A 25976-nucleotide genomic window follows, 5' to 3' on the forward strand; every position below is an offset into this window, starting at 1 on the left:
CTTGCCCCACTGCATCTCAGTAATTAGTACAATGAAGGAGGCTCCAGGGAATTGCTATACGAAAGATGAGAATGGGAATGTTTTAAATCCTGATACTCTCAAACCTAAATGCTATGTCTGTTTGGGGTTTCCTGCCTGAAGACGGGTGCTTTTGTTTTTTTTCTCTTCCAGGTGCCCAGGATCCTGGGTAGCTATGAGAATAATTAACCAGGCTGAGGGAATGCTGGATTCTACTCTGCCCTCCTTTTTCTGAAGGAGTTCAAATTTATGTCTTCCACCTGTCTGGCACGAGCTCTAACCACCTTGTTACAAATTCTTCTTAGAGGAAGACATTTTTCATTCCTCTTCCTAAAGATGTTAAGAGTATGCAGGAAAGAATTTGACCTCCATGGAGCCAGAGAGAGCATGTGAAAAAGCAAGAGTGGGTGCATCTTCAGCCTCGTTCTTAATGCATTGTACGGGGCAAAATTGAAACCTAGGTGTGAACCTTGCTTCAAGGACAATTTCGCTGTTTTATCCTTGTATAACATACATGAACAGTATTTGATGCTTACATCCAACTGAGCCTGCAGTGCCTGCAGAAGAACTGAGAATGCCTTGGCCACCAAAGGTGAAAAACTGAGGCAGCTTTGGAGTTCAGGTGTTCTGGGCAAATGGAGATTTTCAAGATTATGGTTTTGAACATAAGGGCTTGCAGTGGGACTAAGCTGGCATGTTTGCCTAAGTCATTTTTTGGACCTAGATTTTTGTGAAAATAGGAGCAGATTTAAAGTCTGTCTGTTCAAGCAGGTGTCCAGCTTGAAAACAAAGCTAACCCATAACCTCTGTGTTCAGGTACAAAACATGTATTCTGCAGGTGTGTATGCAAAAGAAAAAAAGCGAGGGAAAATCTCAGTATCCAGTGCCACAGGCAATTTGTACATGGGTTCATGCATTTAGATTTGGACACATTCCTTCAAGTAAAATAAATGGTTTGTAACTTCGCATCTGTAATACAGACAAACATTTTTTCTGCTCTTGAAGACTGTTCAACTCTAAATATAAAAGATTTATAAAGAATAGTAGACAGTCTTGTTTAACGTGCACCATAAATGTTTACATACGACTTCTTGTCTCATATGTAGTCCATATTAAAGCTACTAAAGTCACTACTATGGCAAATTAAGGGTCCACTTAATAAATGATAGTTCTATGCATTAGACAATCTTATTGACCGTTCTAAAAAAAAAAAAACAAAACATATTAACTTTACTGGTAGATGTTTGCTGAATTTGGTAATTTGTAAATTTCTCATTATAAAAATATTTTTCCTAATGTTTAAATATTAATATTCTGTCCTCACTTACCAGACGTCCAAACTCCAGTTCTGAAAAGAATTTATACCAGGGTTCATTTTCTAAATCTATGTCATCTGGGTTTATGCGATCAGTCTGGAGCAGTTGTGAAGGAAAAGGGAAGGAAAAGGCACACACTGAGCAAAGTGCTGGAAATGCCATGTCACTTTAACAATACACACACACACACACACACACACAAAACAAATAAGGGGAAAGGAATGGAATAAAACCAAAGAATGAAGATAGTATTCAAGAGAGAATATTTTTGTTCAAGGGCTGTCACTGACTGGTAGCTTTAATACTTTTGTTGTTGTTGTTGTTGCTCTTCCAGTGAATAGAAAATGCTAAGCATTTTAAAATTACTCTTTTTAATCTAAGAGGGTTCTCTGACCGCTTCTGTAAATGTCAATGTGTCAAGAGCATTCAATGCTACTAAAGATTCCTTAAGAAAACGTTCTTAGCGATTGATTTTCAGCATAGGCAAGAAAGCGCCTATCTCATCAGCAAGAAAAACATAACTTTACCAATACTGCTTTCAGTGATTACTTGTCCTCTTAGGAAGCATGTTAATTCTGGATCTTGCAGTCCTGACGCAAGCACTGAGCAGAGATAATATGCATCATGGAGGCATGCCTATACTAAAAGTCACTTTGACCTATGAAATGGAACTGTTATATTTTAAATCCTTACGGTCAAAAATAAGGAACAAAAAATATACATTCCATAATGCTGGTTTTGGCCATATTTTGTAACGCTTCATCTCCCACAGGCTTGCTGACTTAATCAAACATTTTTTCATACTGAAATAGATTATTTTCATCTGAAAATTCTCACAATAAAGGGATAAAGCAGGAATTGAAGACAGCATTAAGGAAACTTCTCAATGAACAGAAGAATAACTGACAGATGTATTCAAGCAGCATGAAAACATGACAGCACAGAACACTAGAGCTCCCAATGGGATGTTTAAAACTTGGTTGCCTAAATTATTTTCTAAATAGCTCCAGTTCCTTTGTAGAATCTGATGAAAGTGGCCTTGCAGCAGAGAACTACAGTGAAGTGGTGATTTAAAAATCTCTGAAACAGAAAAATCTTCTTGTTAAAGATATTTTTGTATTTAAAACATGTCCTTCCGCAACTGTACTTATCGGAAGTCAGACAGAAATTATGGTGTAACCTAGAAAGCAACCCTCAGAGAAGGAGGCAGGTCATGCATAAAGAACGATAATGGTGATTAAGAAAGTAACACGTCTCTCCTGAGTCAAGCTGCTGCCAATATTCCAGAGCAATCAAAGGAGACATACAGCTGTTTCTGTCTTCGGTAAGAGACAACATTGTGTTCTTGACCATTTAAGGTAATTAAACATCTTGCAGCACTTTGGCAGCAGTTTTTGATGTTACTGGAACAGACTGCCAACTCTCCGTACTGAAAGGTCAGCAGCCCTTTTGAACTACCTGGGTGCTCACATATCAATGAGCTCTACATTCAGTGTCTGCACACCAACTGTTGTTTTATAGCTTTATCTTCACAATATCTATACAGCTTCTTCAAGCAGGGGAAGTATTATTCCTGTTAACAGAGTGGGAAGTAAATGCCAGCAAGGAACTACTTGCCCATGCTCCACAGCAGTCAGGAAGTGAAGCTGCTCTGGAGTTTTGCTCTTGCCTTTCCACCCTCCACAGTCATAATTCAGCGCTATCACTCACTACTGTTTCAACTGAACTATTCATACCCAACTGCAACGGGAAAACACCACTGAGTTTAGTTTCATGAGCTGACCAAGTAAAGACTTGTGACTTTATTACAGACTGTCACTGACTTCAGAAAAGCATGTAAAACTCTCCTGCACGATTACTGAACAGGGAGATGAAGGCATGAGAACAAAACAGGACAGAATCAAAAATGCAGAACATAAGATCCATGTCATATCTAATTCATTCCCGTTACAGGGAATGCTTGGTGGCTTATTCTGAGTTTTTTTCCTTACCTTTCCAAAAATATTCCACAATATAGATCTGCATAATCTGAGACAACAACACTAAACTGCTTTTTCACCATTTCTCCATACTAAGTAACAGTACGTTGAAATATTTACAGCATGTTTTCATCCTTATATTATACCAACGAATTAACTTTCATTGACAGAAACGGTGACAGTTGTCAGGAGGCACTTTAGGAGCCCAGCTAATGTGCTCCAACCACATGGAAGAACGCACAGGTGGGTGGGTTTTTTTTTTTCTGCTTGTGAAGAAGCAGCTGAAATAGTGGATTTTATGCAGTTTCTCAGTTTTTGAGTTCTTATGCAGTACTGTGCAGATAAAATGAGAGCATAACGTTTAACAAAGTTAACTCTAAGCATTTAAATCTTACTTTTATTTAAAGCTCGATCACCAGAGGGCAGCAAACAAAACGAAAATGAGGACCATAGCTGGCAAGTTCACGGCTGCCTGGCAGTTGGAGGTGAGCGTTCTGCATTTCCTGCGCTACCAAGATCCACAACGGCAATTGATTTCACTTGACCTTCAGGTTCAGTTTTGCTGATGGACTTTTTTCTATTCTCTCTCTTTCTAAGAGTTTTAAAAAGAACCAATCATTCTGACTTAGAAAACTGATCAGTCAATCTGTTGATCTCTCAAGCTATTTGAGCAGAGGGTAATAAGCAACAGAAAGGTGAAATCCCTTTTATGACTTGTCAGTTAATCCAAGTTATTTTGCTATACTCTATCCTTAATTTACTTGTTCAGTAACATTTTAATTACGTAAAACGTGTTGGAACTTTACTATTTAAAGACTCAGAAAGAATTTTCAATCTTGTCTTTTTGTTATTTGCACCAAATAGTCAATACAGCACTTACATTGCGTATTCAAGTACAGAAGAACACTGATGTGGTTCTAAAAAAAAAAAAAAATTACTTCTACAGTTTTGCATGGAACTGAGCATGATTCCGTATGCACAGAGATGCACTCACAGGTATTAATCAAATGTGTGCATTTATTCTTGTCAGTTGAACGGTTATCATATGATCTGCATAGCCAAATTAATATTTTGCATTTGCAAATTCAGACATCATACCAAAGTCTTTTTGGAACAATGGACTGAGATGTTTGTCATAAAACAGGCTTTGGCATTTTATTAGCTCCGGAAAGTTTTTTTCTTTTTTCTTTTAAACTATTTTTAAATATCCGTTGTGGTTCCCAGTCACAAGCAGACTGACTTAGTCTCTCCATATCTTTATAAGACGACATTTTTGTAATGTTATATCATAGTATACCTAAATGTTTCTGATTTAATTTTAAAGCACACTTAAAACAATGTTTTTAGTTGGTAGAAAGTGTTACCTGAGATCAGACACTGAGTAGCGTTTTCTAATAACCAACCGGCAATGCCAAAGCTGATCAAGCTCCTGTATTCTAAGGAAAACCAAATTATTGACTAAAGTAAAAAACAGAGATGTATATCATTGGGAATCCCAGCCTTTTGTCTGCTAAATGACAAAACAATATTTTTGGATTTATTCTGATCATGAAGTCTTCTTGCATATAAACTCAGTAGAAATTTTGTATACAGAACATATAAATAATACAGAACTGGAATTTAACCTGACAGAGTTTTAACTGACAAGCACAAGTGTACTTTCATGCTTTGATAAAACACACATTGACAATAACTGCATGTGTTGTTTGTCCTAATTTTTAAACTCTCTTTTTACAGCAACACTATGATTTTTCCTTACTTGCGTTACTGCAGAAATAGAGAAATACTGAAATTGTAGAGTACAAGCTATTACTTCTAGCTCGATCAGAAAAAAACTATGATACGTACAAGGACAAAACTAATCAAGAATAAAAATTTAATTTCAAATTCATATGAATAAGATTAAACTATTGCACTGCAATTAACTTCTTTACTGGAAATAAACATCCATTTATAGGAAATGAATCTGTGGTTTGGACGATATTAGGGGAAAGGAGGAGCATTTTACTGAATCGCAGACATTGGAGATTGCAACATACATCAGAACATGTTCCTTACCACGTGCTATGTTACTAGTCAGAAGAAATAGTAGTGTTTTGTAGGCTTACAGAAATGATAAAAATGGAGCTGCCACGTTACTGCTCGGAAGACTATTCAACAGGTTAAGGTCACTTTTTTGTAAGAGTATTTTTTTTGGTAAGAGTAGTTGTTTATGCAGTTTAGTCTGAACTTTGATGTTGTCACTTGCATTCCTTGACTTTTAGTCTTAATTTCAAAGTACCAAACAACCCCAAGCCCCTATTTTTTCTAGGTGTTTTCTACTCTTAAAAGTTCAAATTGCAGACGAAAAAAAAAGATCTCCTGCACGATGCTGCAGCAGAAATTACAGTCATCTTTTTATGTCCAACAAAAACAATCATCTATCCATGACAGATGTATCCATTTAATCTTACTTCTAAGGATTTGGGTTTTTTTTAGGTTTATTAATTTTCAAGTTCTTTCTTTCTACCGAATAAGTATCTGCTGAACTGTTTCCACCTTAATATTAGTTTGACACTGAATCTCATTTTATTATATTATTCCCATGTTTCTAATCTACAATAATTCCAACGGGTTCCAGGTTAGTATCTAAAACAATAATGGGAAATCTGACCTTTCAACTTCGTCCGCCCTGTTTAGTATCATATAATGTTTCAAGCGCTGGAGAAAATCATTTTGATTTTCTTGGTTTGATAAAACTGATATAGTAAGAATTTTTAATTTAGATGTTATAAATTCCATATTTGACAATATTAATTGACCTATACTAGTTTATATATTTTTATATTCCATATTCATTTAATATTTTCTTTTAATATCATCCAAACAGGTTTTTTTACGCATTAAAATGAAATGTTTTGACATTGTCAAAGTGAAATCACACTCCTGAAACAGTTCAGAATTTGGAGCTTTCATCTGAACTTGGAGCTAATGCAACATTTTCAGATGTCAACTTTTCTTAGATTCACAGAAATATCTTTTGACTTATGCTGTTGATCATCCTGTAACAAGTTGTGAGTTATACTTCCCATATCAGGTTCTACGAACACAAGAAGCCTTTTTTTAAGTCTTTTTGTAATGTGGCCCAAAGAAAGTGTCTAAATTTAAAAAGCTAAACATTTTTTATGAACAGCAGATATTCCAAATTAATAAACTTGTGACAGCTTAGTCTGTTAACTGAGGTAAAATTTATTTAAAATAAAGTTATGCTTGTGTCAGCACAACTTTCCCATTTTACTTTAATTCCTGTTTTCCAGTCTTCTAGAATACTACTGAATCATACACCAAAAAAAAAAAAAAATCTCTTCAATCTGTCCATGAACATTGTTTTCTCAGCTTTAGAAATCTGTTCACAAAGAGGCATTTGCTTGTATTCACAACAGCTGCTAGTCTAAACTTCGGACAGCGAAGGTCTGATTTTGCCGTTGGCTGAAGCAGCTCCTTAAGTACAAGGTGACTAAGGCTTTTCTGCATACAAGATTTAAGGACCAAACAGAGCTCATATGCCTCCCTCCTCTCAAATGAGAACGTAAAAAATGAAATGAATAAGCCACTAGGAAAAAAAAAGTCTGCAGGAACAATCAGCAAAACTCACTTTTTCGCATTTCATTAGTTCACTAAAACTGCAAAGTTGTATCTATGATCACATTCATCAGCAATGCAATTCCAGTAAGAATTATTCTTTGTTCATGTTATGCTAGTAGAAAACGTAATTTGTTAGAAACGTGAGGCCATTCTTGAAACACCACCGTAGTTTTTGTAATTTTTAACTCTTGAACCTGCGGTTATTTTTTTAGCATTGGAAAGGCTGGCAAATGACCCGAATGTATAATGCAGTCATGGCAATCAAACAAACGCTCAGAACGAATGCCATCACTTTTTGAACATGATAAGTTGAGCTCAGCTTGACAGTAAGTACTACATCACATGAACTTGCGAGAACCTGATAACTTGAATTAGATTGACTAATTAGCAGTCCATGCAGAAATGCTAAACTCCTTGAAAAAAGGCATCAGTTCCGCAAGAACCTTGTTTCACAGACACCTGGTTTACTAGCTAATCAAAGTTATATTCCTCCAAAGACCACAAAATAATCATGGAAAGGTCCTTAGTACAGGTGTTTCACTTACTGTTGCCATATATGCTCTAAAATTCAACTACTTGATTAATTTATTTTAAATTAATAAATTCTATGAACACATATGTAATACAGTAATACATAAGCAAATTATAATAATCTAGTGTCAATTACATAAGCCCCTTCTTTCAAATTGGACTCCATCAACCATTCCACCTCAAGAAAAAGCCCAAGAAAAGAAAATACTGTCATTGATATGAACAGATTTTCTAAAGTAATAAAGTACTGAGCTAGCATAAAGACAAAATTAGAAAGCTGGGCTGCATGTGTCTTTCAGGAAATGAAAACTTATATTAGCGGTTCTTTTTGCATGCATTAAGCTTAGTTTTATCATACACCCTTCTGAAAAACTTCCGCAATTGCAATCATTATTCAGAAAGCAGGAATAAAGAGTTTTAATTACATGTTAACGTACACTCAGTAATCATAGAATACTTCAGGTTGGAAGGGACCTCCAGGGGTCATCTAGCCCAACTCCCTGCTCAAAGCAGGTCTGATCAGAGCAAGCTGCTGAGGGCCACGTCCAGTTGAGTTTTAAATACCTCCCCTCCAATGATGGAGACTCCACAGCCTCTCTGGGCAAACTGTTCCAGTATTTGACCAAAATCTGCCTCAAGATATGATTAGGCATGTCTTGATAATGTAAATAGTTTATGTTTATGCATTAATCAATCAGATATCATATGTGTTGTTAATACTACTGAAAATGTGATAAAAAGGAGTGCTGGAGATGCATGCCAACCAGAACAAGCAGCTTCCATTAATTTATTGTTCTATTTGTCATCCATAAAGTTTGCACAGTGATTCTTCAATTTCTTGATAATGCTAGACGAATCAAGTTTAGCAAATACACCCATCTCACATTTTCAACGCAAACATCAGGAAAGGGCAAAGAAAAATTTCTGTGAAATCACATTTGAAAAAGGACCTTCAATGCTCATCTAAGTAGTTATAACCAGTAGTAAATAATAATCATAATAGTAATAATAATAATAATAATAAAAAGATCTCTCACCAAACCTCTTCCTGCATATCACCATTTCATTTATGTCTCTTACCGGTCTTTCATGTTCAAGGATTGATGACTTTCCCGGCTCATATTCAAAAATACTTCTTGGTTCAGAACGGAATTTGCGGGTGTCTACCTTTCTGTCAGGGGGATCCCAGTCATTTCTAAATAACAAATAGGAGCAATTCAGTTGGACTGTCTTCCCCATCTGCTTTACAACTGCATGCAAGAGATACATGCACATCAGCAGACGAATTTCATCATCCTTTCTCTTTCCAGTTTTCACTGTGAAATGTCTGGCCTGCCAGCCCACCATTTTAACCACTCTATCATCTGAACCTGCTTACAGCAGGCAAATTCAGTACAGGTGGAAAATTACTGGGGATGCCCAGCCTATGCGATCCCTCATACTGTTGTTAGTAGACCAGTTTGAAATCTTTTCTGACATACCCTCTCAAATCTCAAACGTATTATACTTGCTCTTATGTGAATCTCATCATTTACCATACTAAGTAGTACAAACAAATGATAGATGTTTTTCATTGCACAATATAAAAAGTCCATACTGAAAAGTTTCTGAGACAAAAAAATGAGGAATTATTTTAAAAGAAAGTGAAGTTTAATAGATGCTCTTTTTACTGATCTGCAGTAGAATTCCTCCTGAATATTCTGTAGGCAACATACTGTTTCTTTGGAAATTTGAGCGGATAAACGAGACCAGCAAGAATTTAAAGGTGTAAGCTGTTTAGGACAATGGCAGTTGACATGGGGACAAGAACTTTATTCATCACTTCTATAATTATAGATTTGCTTTCAATTTACCAGTGTTATGACACAAAAAATAATCCCTATTATTCTGCTATTTTTTGTCCCTTTACCACATTATACAAATGGCTACCTGCACGTTTTTGGGAGATAGTTAGCTAGCTACTACCACAGTAAGAACTATTATTTTCAGGCAGTTTTTGTAGTCACTACCCATACTGCATTTTGAATAACTGCAAGTCACACACCTTTTATTTAGCTCTGTTGCAAATGATCCACTAGGTACTCATAGAACGGGTGAAAGAAAGGGGAAATTCTGGTCGTCACTGCTGTGTTTCCAACACGAAAGAGCGTGCTCTGTTTAAATTATGTTATCCTTTCTCTTAGTTAGACGTGTGCATTAAAAAAAGTATGGAGTAGCTTTTTGTTTATAGTATGTTTACGAGTGCAAGTAATGGGACACAGACATCTCTACTTATAAAATGCCATACATTTTAAAGTGAAACAGTTCCATATAGTTCTTTACTGCATATTTTCACTGAGGAAAAATGACAGTTTCAGAGGGAATATTTTCTGAGAAAGAACAGGAAAATGGAAATGTTCTAATCAAGTTGGCATTATATTGCAATTTTCTTCAAAGAAAAAAAGATGCTACTGAAATTCTGATTCACACTCAATTTACTTCATGTAATGTTTAGTTTGTAATCCCCTATGGACTGTATTTTTGAGCCTGACTGTTATGCAAAGGCCATCTTGCCTCCCAGGTCTAAAATTGTGATATATGTGTGGACCTTAAACCTCTTATGTGAGATTTTAAAGAGTCATATTTTGTAGGCAATTAAAAAGAGAATTTTCCAAAGACAAGAAAAGATTGTCTAGCTCTAGCTATCAGCAGCAGGCAAAGCATAACTGAAGAGTCCGGCACCCTTTGGCCTGGAGAACCTGGATTTCCACTGCCTGCCTTAACTTGCAGGAGATTAAAGAGAAGTTGAACATCCAGATTAACTGCTGAAGTGGTTATTTTCAAGCTTGACAAAAAGAACTGTAAGCGGTCTCAATTTTTGTGACCAAGGCATTCGGCCTAGGACAGGATGATGACTCATAACTTCAGAGACCAGGCAAAGTTAAGCAGATCTACCTTCATTTGGTGTCTTGCTTACAAAACCTACCCTTCTATATGGCTTATTAACAAAATTCAAAGCTCTTGGCCTTTGGGAGGCAGCCCAACTCTTAACAGCTAGCAGTTGTTCTTGACAGCCTGCCCTCAGCAATAGGAATAGCTAAACTCAACAGTCACTGAGTCAAGTATCTTTTGTACTTTTGTACACAAACCCCAAGCTCAGTCACAGACTGTAGGTAAGAGAAATAAAGAGAGGATTTCCCCATAACTTTCTGAAAGGGCAAACAAAGCCAAACTGATTTAAATGCATGACTCTTAAGTGGTTTAGTTTGGCAGGTATAAGCACTGCATGTGCTACTGTAGATCATCTGACATTCTATTTCTTATTCCTCTGACATATGTATACCTGCTGAATGATCTTTGGGTTGCCACCATCTATAATTTTTCAAAAAGCCAAAATCATAAACTGAATGACAGTTCAGTTTTAACACTTCAGATGCTCATTTCTTCTACAATTTATTCAAATTGCTGAGTTTTTTAATTTGAAACTATTTAATGTTCATTCAGTTTCTACATATAAAAATGTTTACAGTGTCCAAGCTGACAAATTGCCAGAGTTTATTTTGTGGCTTGAAGCTATCCAACCAAGACAGTTGTCTTGCATCCACAAACGGAACAAGAATGAGTGCTTTTAGGATTAAAATATATACATGTGTAGATACATACATATAGAAAAGTGTAATAATTGAATATTATATTAGTATTAATGAATGTAAACACTAAAGAAATACCTGTGTGCTTGAACTAGTATCTACAGCTATGATGAGGATTCTAGAATTTGCACACAGAGCACTTTTCATGTTTTTATCAGACGGATAAAACAGGACTTCCTGAGCTAACAGGTATTCACTGCTACCAGACTGGATTTAAATGACAGTACCTGTTTTCATGCAGCCAGCGAGAAGTGATGAGAAATCTGAAATGGCCTTTTAATCTGGTCTACCAAAAACACAGATGGAGATTAAAAAAAATGGGGATATAAAACTCTTCACAGCTCCGGGGAAACGAGGGATGATTGTTATACTCTTACAGTTTTGCTTTCCTTGAATTTCAATTTACTAAATCATTTAGAACCTATCACTTTCCTAGTGGATACCGTAAACAGCCTTTCCTGCTCAGAGTCCATCTTTCTAACAACTGCTCCAGACAGCTGCTACAGCATGGATTGTTCTGAAGCACAACAAACACGTCAGTCCTGCTAAATGAGAATGAAAAACTTAAATGCTCATGGTGGTGTCACTTGTAGGAATAAGCACTTCTTCAGCACATTGAAGAAATGGCGTTACCAGGCTTTTGTCCAAACCAGCAGTGAAGATTACCCCTGATCACATCACTGTCCCTTGAGTAAAGGCCTTGCAGTCACATTACTTCTATAATTGTTGTTTTATCCTTCATGATATCCTGTAATTGGATTACTGTACATACACTGGTTGAAAACACATTAACGTACTTTTCTGGTGTAGACCTTTCCCGCAGACGATGTGGTGGAACTGGAGGTGGCACATGTGGAGGTGGTAAAGGGGATGAAACCTTAAAGGCATCGGAGCTGCTGTCAGAAGCACTTTTAGACAATGGTCTGTATGTCTGAGTCTTTGCAGCTGGGTGTGCCTGAGCAGAGAAGGATGGACTGTAGCTACCTAATGAAAATGAAAAACAGAAATAGTCACAGTATGAGAATGAGTTTTAATAAATAAAACATGCAATACTACAAGAACCCATAGTTAAAGCTGCAATGTTATAAAAAGGTATAAATGCATTATTAAAAGCACATTGTTACATAGTATGTAGCTCATTATAATACTTTTTATGCATTTCTATATAAATCTACAAACACATGAAGAGTATTCTACAGTTAAATTAAATTAACAGCCAACAGGGATGGAGGGTTAATGGCTGTATTTGTCAGAGCTGTTAGTGGCAACCTGTTATTAACACCTAGGGCTCATCCTGCCTTCTCGGTTGTTCTTAGGCTCAGGAGAAGGAGGAGGGGCAGGAAATAGATATGCTTTTGCCATTGTTTTTAATAGTTACTTTTAGCTTAGGACAGTTAGGCAATCTTGCGTAAGATCTTAAACAACTCACACACACAAATGCTCTCAATAATGTAACACAAACATTGAAATGAAAGAATTTTGAATGGGATTTTTGCATAAGGCACTATGGTTTTCTTTACACATACACTGTATTCACACTTTTATTTTGAGTTCTAGTAAATACTTCTGCCACCTCTGAAAGATGTATCAATTACGTAACTATTTGATGAATACGTCTCTCCTGCAGCTAAATGACGTCAATGTCAGTGCCGACAGCAAAAAAGAACAAGATCATAAAACACAACCATCTTGACTAGGCAACCTTACTGTATATTTTAAAAAGGTGCTCTAAGGACAAACCCCTCAAATATCTTTGTCTTCCCATTTATGTAATTAGCATTTGTACATTCGCACAGTAGTTCCCTTTTCATTTTGACATGAAAAGGCCAAGTTACTCACAATTATTAGTGAAAAAAAACGCAAGGTAGTCAGAAACTACAGTATTACAATGTATTCCATCTGCAGGGGGCCCACAGCTGCAATACATTTCTGTAGCAGGAATGAAACTAAAATTGAACTTTGTTTCATTTGGGAAAAAAGCCATGAAAACACATCAACTGAGATCAAACGAAATGATAAAAAAAATGCGTTTATATAAATATTATAAAAGCAAGCCTGAATGGTTGACTACCCTTGTTACTTGTTTGCTGACATTAACAAATGCATCATTTTGAAGTGAGGGAATAATTCCTACCAGTATTGTATGCATAGGCAGTATTATACATGTCTGTGTCGTCATCTACAAAAAGAAATATACACGTTACAGTAGTGCAACACCTGCTAGTTTATCACAGCAATGCAGTTTTGTTTTCGCAAATACAAACATAACGCTAGTAGGCGATCAAGTCCTGTACTTCTGCACCTCATGTAGGTGTTTTCTGGAGACTCTCTTTCCCTGTTATACTTACCATAGGTTATTTTTACCATCTTGTCGGTAATAATGGTATTGTCTTGCCATGACACCCACATCAGTTAACCCCAAACTGCAAACTACAGCTGTCTGTCTGTCCCTCTCCCTTCCCCATGCTCCCCGTCTCCTCCTTTTGCCAGCTTTATTAGAGATTATTAAGTTGTTGTTCCTACCAAGAAAAACAATCTCAAATGTTTATCCGTGTGACTAGAGCTCAGAACAGACCTTGGAAGCCAAAATTTTCCTATGTTTACGGTTTTTGTTCTCCCACTAACATTCTGGGTGAGCATACTGAATGCAAGCCATACCTCGGGGGGGGGGGGGGGGGGGAAGTCTTCCTCCTTCCACAAAGGTGTAACGAGCACAATTACTGTTTATGCAGTTTCTTAACATCCGTGGATGTCAACCATGATAAAGGAAGACAACTCTAAAGCTAGTAATAGCAAGGCTCCATGTCAGCAGAAATAAGTATGAAACAAGATGGAAAAAAAGCAATTTAAACAAAAAGTATATCCTCAAAACAGCCTATTAGCCTGTGGTGTTCTAACATAAGCTGTGCAAAAGAAAGCTGGGGTGACAGGAGAGTTACAATGACCAGTTTCTGATCCCTCACAGTGAAGAGGGAGACGGGTCATATTCTTTGTGACGTGTATCACTTCACTGAGCTCCACAGAGACAAAGAATCATACTGGTTTCACACCTATTTTAATCGCTTTAATTTTTACCTATTTCTAGTAATAAAATAAATTCATTATAAAGACTCAGCTTTTAGCAGAGGAAGGTAACTCTCTCGGAAATAAGACCTGTGATCCATTTTAACCATTTGATTTGATTCACTATCTCACACTTAGTGAACATTCGGATTTTCATATGGCAGCCAATCACAAGGCAGAAAAGTGCATTTCTTAATACTGAGAAATACATAGGCAAGACAAAAAACATACTTACCAGGCTTATGAACCATATGGATTTGCTTGAACATTGTCTTATACCAATCCTTCGGCCTGTCAACTGTCTAAATAAAATACAGTTTCCAACAGTTAACAAACGAATAAAATTATCTGTGTGGACAGATCTGATCACACCGTTAATGCTATTTTGGACGCAGAGTTAAGGCCCATTATGCTTTGCCCCCTATTCAATATTCCTATTTTCATACCTTCTATTTCAAATGGTGTATTTCTGTTTTTCATCTAGGAATCTCTGTAACAAATTCTGGAAGGTATTCAACACTGATTCAGTTTTGGACTCTGATCTCGGAAAATAGCAACGCTTAGTAACATAGAAATTGGTGCTAGAAATGAGTTTATCTTCTTAGAGTCCTATATTTGACAATGACTTTACGGGAGAATGCAAGAATCTCAGCTATTACAAGCCTCTAGTAAGAGCTTCTTTTTAACTCCTGGCAACCTCTAATGTAAATTATCTTCAAACTCGTAATGGGGACATACTTTGAAATAACACCAAGAAAAGAGTTAAGACAATACTACATTCCGGAGTTAAGTTTTGGATTGTAGGTGAACAGTATTTACTTTTATCAATTTTAAATTTGCCTTTCCAGGAAACTTAGTTTTCTTTTATTCTTCTATTTTGAGAAGAGATAAGTAGGTAAATACAATTTACCTATTAATATCACTTATTAAATTTTTCTTTATTTTTGAAAATTAAGCAGTCTCAAAGTTTCCAAACTCTCCTCACATCAACATTTGCTCATGCTTCTCACTATTTTTCTCTCTCACCCTTTCACCTTCTATTTTTGCAGAATCTTTCTTTGAGATAGGATGGTAGTATTTCAGGAAAAGGAAGTAATACTGATTACATTAAGGCAAACATTCTCAGGATTATTTTCTGCTTCTTCCTAGGTCCTAAAATTGTACTTGTTTTTCTGACCAGCAAAAATTTTAACTCAGATGAACAAAATTATCTTAGAACCCTACAGAATTAGTTCCATTAGTTAGAACCCACAGGAATAGTTCAGAGTATCCCATCTGATGTGTATTATCTTGCATTAGAAAATACCAAATCTGCAGTCCCTCTGCCCGCGCTCTTCTTTACCATAAAAAGTGAAAATCCATATATTCTTCTCTACAAAATAATCTGAGGATGTGACTATGTTTATGTGGCTCCATGCCATTTTTAATGAATCACACTTTTGCTCTAAATTCTTGTTAAAGTTACTATATACAATTAACCTATTTTGTTGGTGAGCTCTTACTATAAGGAACTAAGCAGAAGATGCTCCCATGTTTTGAGGAAGGAATGAGTTCTCATAAAATTGCCATTAAATGGCTTTTTTGGTATGTGTAAAGGAAGAGCTGACAGTCAACTGACAAACTCAGAGATCTGCTGGGAAAGAAAGAAATTTAAGTGGCAGGTTATGCTTTTTACTGAGGCCTGCTTACAAGAAACCTAGGACATACAGCTTTGTATCAAGACCAGGCCCCTTCCCCCACCCACCCCCTTTCCAGATTTCTGCCAAAGAGATATCGTCAGAAGTAGCTTTGGGCCATTTTAACTTTACTTCCCTAAAGGTATTAAACATCTATACCAGCAGAATTTGCGTAAGATTAATCTAGCAGGACTTAAGCGAGTATGCTGTTTGGCACTCCAAGATCATGCAAGTTCTAAAGCTTACAAGGAAATCCACCAACGTTGAAGGCATTCATGCACATAGCCATACCCTCCATGAAATTCCTTATTTCCTGGGGTAGTACAAACCAGTACTGGTCCCATGGTACCACACTGCCTCTTTGATTGCATTGGGCCAAAAAGAGTTTTCCAACTGAGCTTGAATCTGTGGTAGGCAAACAGATAGGAAATACTGCAAAAATATTACTGCCAGATCCTACTGCTTGCCAAGGGACAAAGATGCATGGATACTACTTTGCCAGATCTTCCGAATTAGCCAGGTCCTCCACAAATCCACAAGAACTTGCACACACAGAGCAGGTATGCAGAAGCTTCCACGTGACCAGAGAAGAAGGTCATATTACCCTCTTCTCCCAACACATTTCTGGGCATTATAACTTTTTCTTCTTGTCAATCCTTCCTCCTTCCTCCGTGTTCAAAGCCTCAGCCAGTAATTTGGCTTTACAGTACAAGTCAGATAAGATGAGTTGAGCTATAGCATAAATTAATTTCAAAATATACTTTCTCAATTTATGTTCATTAACCCCAAAAGCCAAAATCTGTTTGAGAAATCAGCAGTATTCACCAGGGCATCGAGTCATTTCAGATGCCATACTGCTTTGCATATGTTATTGCAATCAAATGGTGGAACACGTGTATCATATGTGAATGAACAATTAGCCAAACAGCTTTAAAAAGACATAGGAAGTATCTGCAATTGGTACTTAGAAGTGCATAATCACTGCAATATTCTAATATTCTAATCTATCAGACTAGGCAATGAAAGGACATGTTTATGACTCTCAGCAGGCCTTCTGTTTTTTTGTTTTTTCTCCTAGCTGAAATGTTACATCACTAACTATAGAAAAGAAATCTGGTGGGACTTGGTTTTCCTTCTTACAAAATAAAGACCCTTTTCAGAGTGCTGATTTTGATGGTTATCTGCAAAGCAATCATTTTACATAGCTTTAATGCAAGTAAAAGTGCAGTCATACTGCTTTCCATGAATCTGGTTTTCTCCTTTCCTAGGACCCTGGCAGTGGTAAAGTCTAGTTGTGCCACTTGACGGAATGCTTTGCTGAGAGAACATTTTAGCCACTCTTTCCCAAAGACTCCATCTTTAATGCCTTGAATTTCACCATCTTTGGGGCAGGGCTTGGCACAGTGGCAGCACTTAACAACGATCTGCAAATCTGAAGCCTGAAAATTCACTTTCCTGAGCTTGGCAGGAGCTAAAAGAGTATGGAGGTAGCATGCTAACATGGTATATAAGTTCTCAGAGAAGGAAGAGCTTTACAGGAACCCTCCCCCTCTTGGTAGCTTTGGACAGAGACAGTTTGCAGGAACAGAAAGGGAAGAGAGTATCACTCTACTTTCCTTGGCTAAATAGCTGTCGCAAATGATGTTCTGAGAGTGAAGACAGGGAGGAGATCACCACAGCTTGAAAAACCTCTCTACTCCTGAAAAGCACTCCAAATCCAGAATACACATACTCCCAAATTCTTCTTCATAAGCTTCCCTTTAGATAGCACAGTGTTTCAGAACACAATGGGCTTGTTATCTATCACATTTGAATCGGCACTTACTGCTTTTTTGAAAGACTGTTGCCCTTTTCATAAGGATGGAAGAATAAGAAACTTTGAAACTTTGCGGGCAGTGATAAGCTCAACTAATCCGAAAACTTCTTTATCCCTCCAGAGCGAGTCTGAAATTTCTTGGAGAAGATTCCTATCTGGATCACCCACTGACCTTGCAGAAAGACCGAGTAACATATCTGTCCTGCCTTCTCGTGTTCATAGGAAATGCAGTTATAGCACTATTGCATGTTTCTGCAAAGTACCGCACTCCTGAGAGTTGCTGAGGTGCAGCCTATTTGAGTCTTTTGCTGACAACTATATCATCTTTGTTCTCACACTACAAGGGTACGGGGGACTCAAATATACTTGTGAATATTAAATGTAATCTCAGATCATTATCTTGAAAACAATCTTACTTCCAGCTAAGTCCTAATGAGGCAGAATAAGTGCACAAAGTAGCATTCAAGACAGACGCACGCTCTCTCGCACATGCACGTACAGATAAGCATAATCTTTTAACTCATATCCGATCATGAGACTTATTTCTACAATACTAAAGTTAAAAGCCGCAAGATATTTTGAAACTGAAACATAACATAAAACAAGAGCAAATCCAGCTGAAAAATGTCATAATTCAAACTGCATGCAGACGTTTAGGAGAAAATCTTAGAAATTTAGACCATTTGCTCTGAAAGTTAAATATAGGTTGGCAGCTTGCCAACTCCATTAAGCACACTTGAGGGGGATTTCTGTTCTACTCTTATATAACTAATACCCACCCTATTAAATAAATCTGCTATTTAAAAAAAGCAAACAAAAACAATGACTCTATCCTACATAAAAGTAAAGGGATATATTTGCTTGGAGAAGGGGTCGGAAGCCAGAGCACTGCTGCAGTGAAATTTATTCATTTTAAAAGACTTCTGATCATATTATTTGTCCATATCTAATATAAAGAGAGCAAGAAATGCCAGAGTTTCCCCCCCATTCTTATCAAAATTGTCCCCATCTTACCACTTATTCCGAATTTTTCCTATTGTCTCTCTCCATCAATTCCTGATTTTCCCCCTAATTTTTCAATCCATTGAAGCAGTTCTTAGCAATTACAACATAGCCCCATATGTCAGGGTTGGCAGGGAGGATATATCCAACAGCTGCTACATCCTTGCACCACACAAAACTTCACCTGCAAGGGCTCTGCTGCTTTCATCCTGGCTCCCACTCTTCTTACTCTTTCTCCGACTAGCACAGTACTTCTTCTCCGACTGGGAAGGCCAGTAAGCACTTCCTTTACAGACCTAGTGCAGCTGCCACTGTGCTGTCTGGACCAGCCAGAAGGGGCTGCCCTGACAGCAAAGTGGAAAGAATGCTTCAGCATAGCGAAAAAAACACTCTTCAGTTTGACATCCTGGGACCACTAAAGCAGTCGCTAGTGGCAGATGATGAAAATTGAGCTAGTCACAATGAAAGGGTTTCCACGCTGTTCGTTTATATGTCAGCCAAGGGCACAATGATCATATATTGCACTCCCATGACAATATTAGTCACTTGCATTATTATCAGAACAAAACTATTAATTTCTACGCTACACTGGAGAAATGAGAAAAACGCCCATCTCAAAAACGCAGGAACGTGAGATAGATATATTTTTATATATACGTATGTATGCATACATACAAAGTGTATGCATATATATATTTGCATGCACACAAACACACACACACATATATAGCACGTACAAACTTTTTGTTAGCTTTAAAAACGACATGACAAATGCAATTACTGCATATCTCCAAAAGGCAAGGATTACAAGGCACAAGCGACAAAATTTTGACTACTCATAATTAAAACCAAAAACATGAGGCTGCCCAATTATGCTCCCATCAGCAGTCTCCTTTTCCTTCAATACACAATATTATATTCATGAGCCTCTTGATTACGCACACTGGATTCCGCATTATATAAAACTAGAAGAATGTGAAAAACCCATTACCAACAATCAAATCATTGTACGAGTTCATACACAGATTCCCCAGAATTTCCTACCGTTCTAATTGCTGTAGGGATTCCAGATTCATCTACTGGGCCAATCCCTGCATAATGTGGAGCTTTAATGACTGTAATTTTTTTCTCTTCCTCTGAGGATCTACAGATGGGTATTGTACTGGTGGTGCTGCTGCTGCCAACAGACTGAACATGCTGTGAGTACGTCTCTGTAGACTCTGTAATGATAACGTGACAGAATGTCGTATAATGATACAATAGTCATACTCAGCAGTTATGCTTTACAATTTCAACGTGCTGTATGAAGACTGACGACTATCTAAGAACCACACACGCACACGTTTCATAAAAACATTATGTTAGCTGGGGTCTCCCCCTGCTTAATCTTACATCATCAAAGCTAGACACATGTTTATTCAACTCAAAATTTCTTAGGTTAGAGGCACTTTTTCGTAGCCTCTTTATGATGAAAAAGGGAAAAAAAAATCCACAAATCCAGCAAAACCTATAGACAGACAGTGGTAGCACAGCCTTTTTTCCTTTAAATCAAACTTGTCTCTTTACTACTCATCCTTTGAAACGGTGATATAATTTCAACACTTCTCCTCCTCCCCAAAATAGCACAATACAGAAAATTACTGTCCTGTAAGCACAGCAATAGATTTCATTCAGCATTCCACAAAGATTCACATGACGTGTTAGAAACGTTGAGTTCCGAGGCATAACAATTTGTTAAAAACAAATTCTTAGATACAGCTTTCATCTCCTAAAGGTACGCTGGTATGTTTAAGTACCTCTTTATGTAGTCCACAAAAATGAACCTCTGTAATTTGGCACCCACAGAGTAGTCTGATCATCCACCTGCAGTACTTAGGTGAATACCGCAGGCTGCTGCTGGGTCCCACCAGCTTGCAGTATTTCTGTCACCCTCTCCTAACTCTCCCTTTATAATTAATTAAATTAATATGTCACTATCACTATTTACCTCTAAAATTCAGAGCGAATCATTGATTTCACAAAAACTGCCTCACTGCTGGGATGTGTCATGTGAAACCCTCTGGTATTGTAAATGAGGTACTTCTCTCTTGCATGCAGGAAAAGGAGCCCTATTCCTTCAAGCAGTGTGTTTCAGTAAATAATTAGGAGGCTATTATGACTAAGCACGTTTTTGTGCAAGAGCAGGTACAGTGTTTGTCAGACATTTCTACTGCAGGACAAATAAAAGTAGGGGGGGAGGTAAATATTTCTAGCGCTATTGAAGAAGATTACAATTACCTTTTATGTGAGATTAAAATCTTTTGATTTTTCTGAAGCAAAAGATTTGAACTATAATTCAGTGAAAAACACTCTGATTACTAAAAGCTCTAATTTTAGTTTGAATATTTCTGTCCCTTCCTACAGCGGAGTTGTATTTGGCACGACTGTTTCAGCTGTTTACTCAAGTTTGAAATCCTCTAAATAATCCAGTACTACACATATATGGTGAGGGGCATCTCTGTGTGGCAAATGTCTGAATATTGGGCCCGTTTCCCAAAGTGCATGATGTTAAATTTAGAAAACATTTGGGATTTGAGCCTTCGCTCTTTGTAGGCCTCAAACTGCTGCCATCAGTGGGATTTTTTCATGAGCAAGAATAAAATCAGGCTGTTATTGTGGAACATAAAACTTCAGCATCACATAAGAGCAAAAGCCATGGGAAAATACTTTGTTTGTTTCAAGTATTTCTAAAACAAAATTGATAAAGAATTAGTTCAGGAAAATGGAAGCAATCAAAGAATCTAGGATTTTGGGATGTGGAGAAACCCACGCACACAGGTTTTGTGCTTATCCTTTAGATATGGTTAAACAGCATTTACCTAAGCCATAAGTCTCAGAGCCAGAACTGTCATCTAATTTGCCTGCCTGCACAACAAAGTAGTAAACTCTAGGATCACATTCAAAGTGGTTTTTGCATGTATATACTATCTAAATATGCAAACAGTAGTAGAAAAAAGCAGCAAGCAAATGACTGTCCTGGTAAAACTGGATTATACTGACAAAACACAGAAAGCTCATTTGTGAGGCTGATTATTTTGTTTTAAACACTTAAACAATTAACAATGCCCTACAAAAAACACATAGATTATAAACTGACAGGACTTCCTGTTTAAAAGCCCAGAGACTCATGCTTTGTGGCAGCATTTTCACTGCAGATTACAGAAGTTGTGAGGAGAAGCAACATACAAAATTGGTCCTTGGTTTCTTAAAGTGAGCAAAATCTGAAGGGGGCTGTGAAAGTTGAGTTGTATTGATATATGGTCTCTTTCCTCAGCAGAATTAGTGAAAAAGTGGTGAGGTCACTCTCATACATGTAAGCAACACAATTTAATGACTCAATTTCAGGAGCTACTATATCTAACAATAAATGCTATTATTTCCTGCATTTTTCTCCCCAAGGTAGATGAATAGACAATACCTTCATTATGGTTATGGAGCACTCTTGCAATTGTTTGCAATCCTGGCCAAATGAATCGGAATATGCTGCATAATGTATAACATAAACATTCTGTGCAAGGCTTACCCATCATCCTGCCATGCTGCATGATAACAATGTTGGAATTGAGAGAAGCTGGTGGAGGGAAAGCTGAAGAAGGGGAAAAAGGCCTTTGAAAATGACTCACTGGGCTGGCAGCAGTGCCAGAGTTCCCATTCACTGTGATCTGAGCCTGAGAGAAACAAAACAATATCCCATTAAACTACACACAAAGCCCTCTGACTGCCATCCCTGCAACAATTACCACTTGTCAGGTACTTAGCTGCAATGGCATCTGCAGTCACTGAAATACAAAACTCATCACAAGGCAAACAAAATATGTTCCTAACACATCTTGTACCTCCTCCCTCTTCTCCTTGTAAGCACTGCCTATGAGGCATACTGAAGTCATGGGAAGGTGACAGAAAGACCTTGGTCAAAGCAATGAAGAGGAGCTGCACAAACAAGGTCTGCATAAGTCTGATATCAATATAAAATGAAGACGGCACTAAAAGTCCCTCTCGTAACATGACAAAGGCTGCCTACCATAGATTGCTCTCTCAATGAGACGTATTCCCTTGATACACATGCTTGACTCCCATTGATATTAATGGGAACTCTGCATGCATACTGAAGGGAAAAGTCTCATTAAGAACAGCTAAGGAAAGCGAGCCAAAGTCTCTTTAAAAGTGGCAGCCAGCACAAGTGATTATGAGATGCTGGAGCGCAATCTATCACAATAAAAATAAATGGCACTGATACAAAATCCCCCAACAGCACAACAGAACAAAACAAATATGTTAAATGGGAAAGCTAAGCAAACTGGCAATACAGCAGCGTAACAAGCCATTTGTGCTTTAGTCACAGGAGATATTTCTGCAACAATACGCTTTCCTGCCTCCAGGTTTAGAATCCCCATACCTGGGCTGTAGCACTGATAGGGGGAGCGTACTGCAAGGACCAAAACAGAGATGTTGAAGAGGCATATTGAATGGAAATGAAACAGCAGTAAATGTTTCAACAGAAAAGGGGGAGACTGTTTCTACAACCCCTCTTTTCATGCAGAATGGTTATCTTCTTTAAATCTGAACAAAACTGGGAACAGTAAAAGCTTCGCTCAGCTTTATGTAACAAGGAAAGAGAATTAAAACAGCATAAATATATGGGACATTATGAATGTTGTTAACATAGAAGAATATTATTTGGTACAGCAAACCAGAAGTAAAAATTATATTAAAAGGCATATTATTATTATATTTAAAAATATAGTAATTGGCTCATGATGTATTTTGACAACAACCGATTTGCTCCAAAATTGTTAACACTCCAGCCTCCAATGGCTAAGAGAGGAAAGCAAGTTTTCTGGCTCCTATACAGGCACCATGTGAACTCAAAGATGCACTCAGGGGTTTTATGTTTTAAGGACACCTGTTAGAGCTGAGCTGAAAAGTTTGCATTGTGCTGATGTCTCCATTAAAGTGTTTACGTTTAAATGCTTCATCTCTTAATAGTTAAGATCCAAAACGTAAATGAAGTTGACTTTTCTCACACCCATCCTCCAGAAGTACTTGAAGCTATTAAAATACTAGAGTTGAATAAGCTCAGTGATAACATTTCAAGAGAGAAGAAAGTTTTCAGTTGAGGTTCTCGAAAGAGAACCTAGTTCTCTATCCTAGTATAGGATAGTATCTCTATCCTAGTTCAGGGGTTAGCCTGCTTTCTTTTCCTGCACGTTACCATTTTTGGAAAACATGTTTCTAGGGAAGGCAGGACGCAACTATGTCCACAACCTCTAATCTTATTTATTTACTATAGTGTTTCTTTCTCTGAAGAGAGTTAGAGAATTAGTGTGAGTTCTTTCCACACTGGAAAGCTACACTCATGAGTTTCTGTAACATGGTATTTAGATCTTTGCGTGATGGGCTTTACCAAATGGCTGTGTCAGACAGTACGGCTCATACACTAAACAGTGCTCAGTGTTATGGTGACAGGATGCACACAAGTAGCTGATGGACATCAGTTATGAAGGTATATGTGGAATGTCCATATATGACAATTGGACAATCCCACCAAAATGGAGCTCAGGGGGAGTTGATCTCCAGCTCTTTCATGCTCTTCATTTTCCTAGCCTCCTTCTCCATTAATTTTTCCTCCAGTATATTCCACTGGGGCTCCACCGCTGGCAGAGCTACCTACTTCTGCCTTGTTAAGGTTTCTTCCAGGTAACAGGTACCTTTCTTCCACTTGCTGCTTCTGGTGCTTGTGCATCAGGAGCAGCACCTGCCTGGAGCTCTGACTCAGAGCTGCCAAAAAGCAGCTAGCTGCGACTGGAGCAGCTTTCCGACTCTCCCTCTGCTGAGGCAGGCAGCAAAGGGAAAGATGTCCTCACTACAGATGTCTGAGCAGCTTTGTGCAACAGCGCTGCACAGCCCACCCTTGGCTTCAGGACACTATGAGGCTGAAATATTCAGGATCAATTCTTCAAGCTTGTGAGAGTCCTGCGCTTAGGGAAAAGGCAACAATTAATGTTTATTTCTATTAAGAGTGCATTTGATTCCACAGTTTTGACCTACATAAAGAACCCAAGAAAACTACTTTAAAAGGGAAACGTTCATAACTGGAATGGAATCTAGGAGAAAATAAATTACAAAACCAGCTGTTCTCCGATTTTTTTTTTTTTAACTCCAATTATATTTAGAATTGAATAAGAACTTTTTGTTTTATAATTTTATAATTCTCATCTTATACTTCAGGTTTTCAAAGAAATTGAAATCTGTGGCTATATTGTTGTTGTGGTTTTCTCAGCAGTTTTCATTTACAAAACAGAGTCTCCTTTGAAAATGATGATCATTACAGCATCTTTATCTGCAGAAGTGGAGCTAGTGCGCGTGTGTATGTGTGTCCACGGCCTCCCCATCATGTTCTCATTTTGTGGATACATTTACAGGCACTTGGCCCTCCTCTACACAGGAATGGAGGCAAACACTCTTCTAAACTGCAAGAGATGGGTCTTGCGAGCAGCTTAATCTCTCTGTAAGGATCTTAAGACTGTCTTGGGGTTTTTGTTCTTTGATGGAAGACTCATCCTTTTCTCCCTATCCATTAATGGCAAAACACTATTAGGCTCACACCTGCTTGGCTGCTTCTAAGAGTGGAAGTGGTGCTCCACTGTTCATTTAACTCCACTGTTCATAAAACTGTTCATTTTAGCTTACAAAAACATTTCTCAAAGAAAAATACAGTTGGCTGATTATTTCAAAAGTAGCTTAGAAGAAAACATAGCTGTTCCATGCTTCCTAGAGCCAGTAGCTGGTCACGTAGTGACTGTGCGTTATTTCAGTACCAGTCTATACTGAACATGCTGTCTTTGGTTACAATGGCCAGGCTGTAGGCAGTTTTACAGTACTGATTCTCTGAAAATCTTAGGTTTCATAGCTGTGTTACAAGAGTTAGGAATGACAGATTTTACATGCCTGTTGTTATTATCTTTTAAACAGCATCCAGAGCGCTGACTACAGATAGCTGACATTGAGTGATCATTTGCAAGTTTTTCGATTCAAACTACTTTTTAGAAAATCCATATAAAATTTAAAAAATACATACACCTTATAGACTTGTAACCTTTTTAGACTTGTAAATGATTGCACAAATACTTCAGCATGCAAGTCAGAACACTTGTTGTGACCCAGTAAAACTTTGGTCTCAGCACATCTTTCAGTTTTTTAATTCAGTACCAGATTGCTCAATCTAAATGAAGGCTCAGTTCCGACTCATTTTAATCATACAGATAATCCCCAAAGAAATGAGA

The 25976-nt window shown here is 37.6% G+C and overlaps 1 protein-coding gene across 13 annotated transcripts in view; it reads right to left on the reverse strand.

Moving 5' to 3' along the window:
• Nucleotides 1-25976, reverse strand: part of SORBS2 (sorbin and SH3 domain containing 2) — a 167164-nt gene that overhangs the window by 42308 nt on the left and 98880 nt on the right. For all 13 annotated transcript variants that reach the window (XM_068942676.1, XM_009676680.2, XM_009676682.2 and 10 more), the window contains 6 exons: nucleotides 22217-22361; nucleotides 19699-19874; nucleotides 14396-14462; nucleotides 13232-13276; nucleotides 11895-12081; nucleotides 8549-8663 (listed from right to left, as the gene is read on the reverse strand). In XM_068942676.1, the coding sequence (XP_068798777.1) occupies nucleotides 8549-8663; nucleotides 11895-12081; nucleotides 13232-13276; nucleotides 14396-14462; nucleotides 19699-19874; nucleotides 22217-22361 (735 nt within the window). The remainder of the gene's footprint in view (nucleotides 1-8548; nucleotides 8664-11894; nucleotides 12082-13231; nucleotides 13277-14395; nucleotides 14463-19698; nucleotides 19875-22216; nucleotides 22362-25976) is intronic.

Source organism: Struthio camelus, chromosome 4, assembly GCF_040807025.1.
Source record: "Struthio camelus isolate bStrCam1 chromosome 4, bStrCam1.hap1, whole genome shotgun sequence".
Lineage (NCBI taxonomy): Eukaryota > Metazoa > Chordata > Aves > Struthioniformes > Struthionidae > Struthio > Struthio camelus.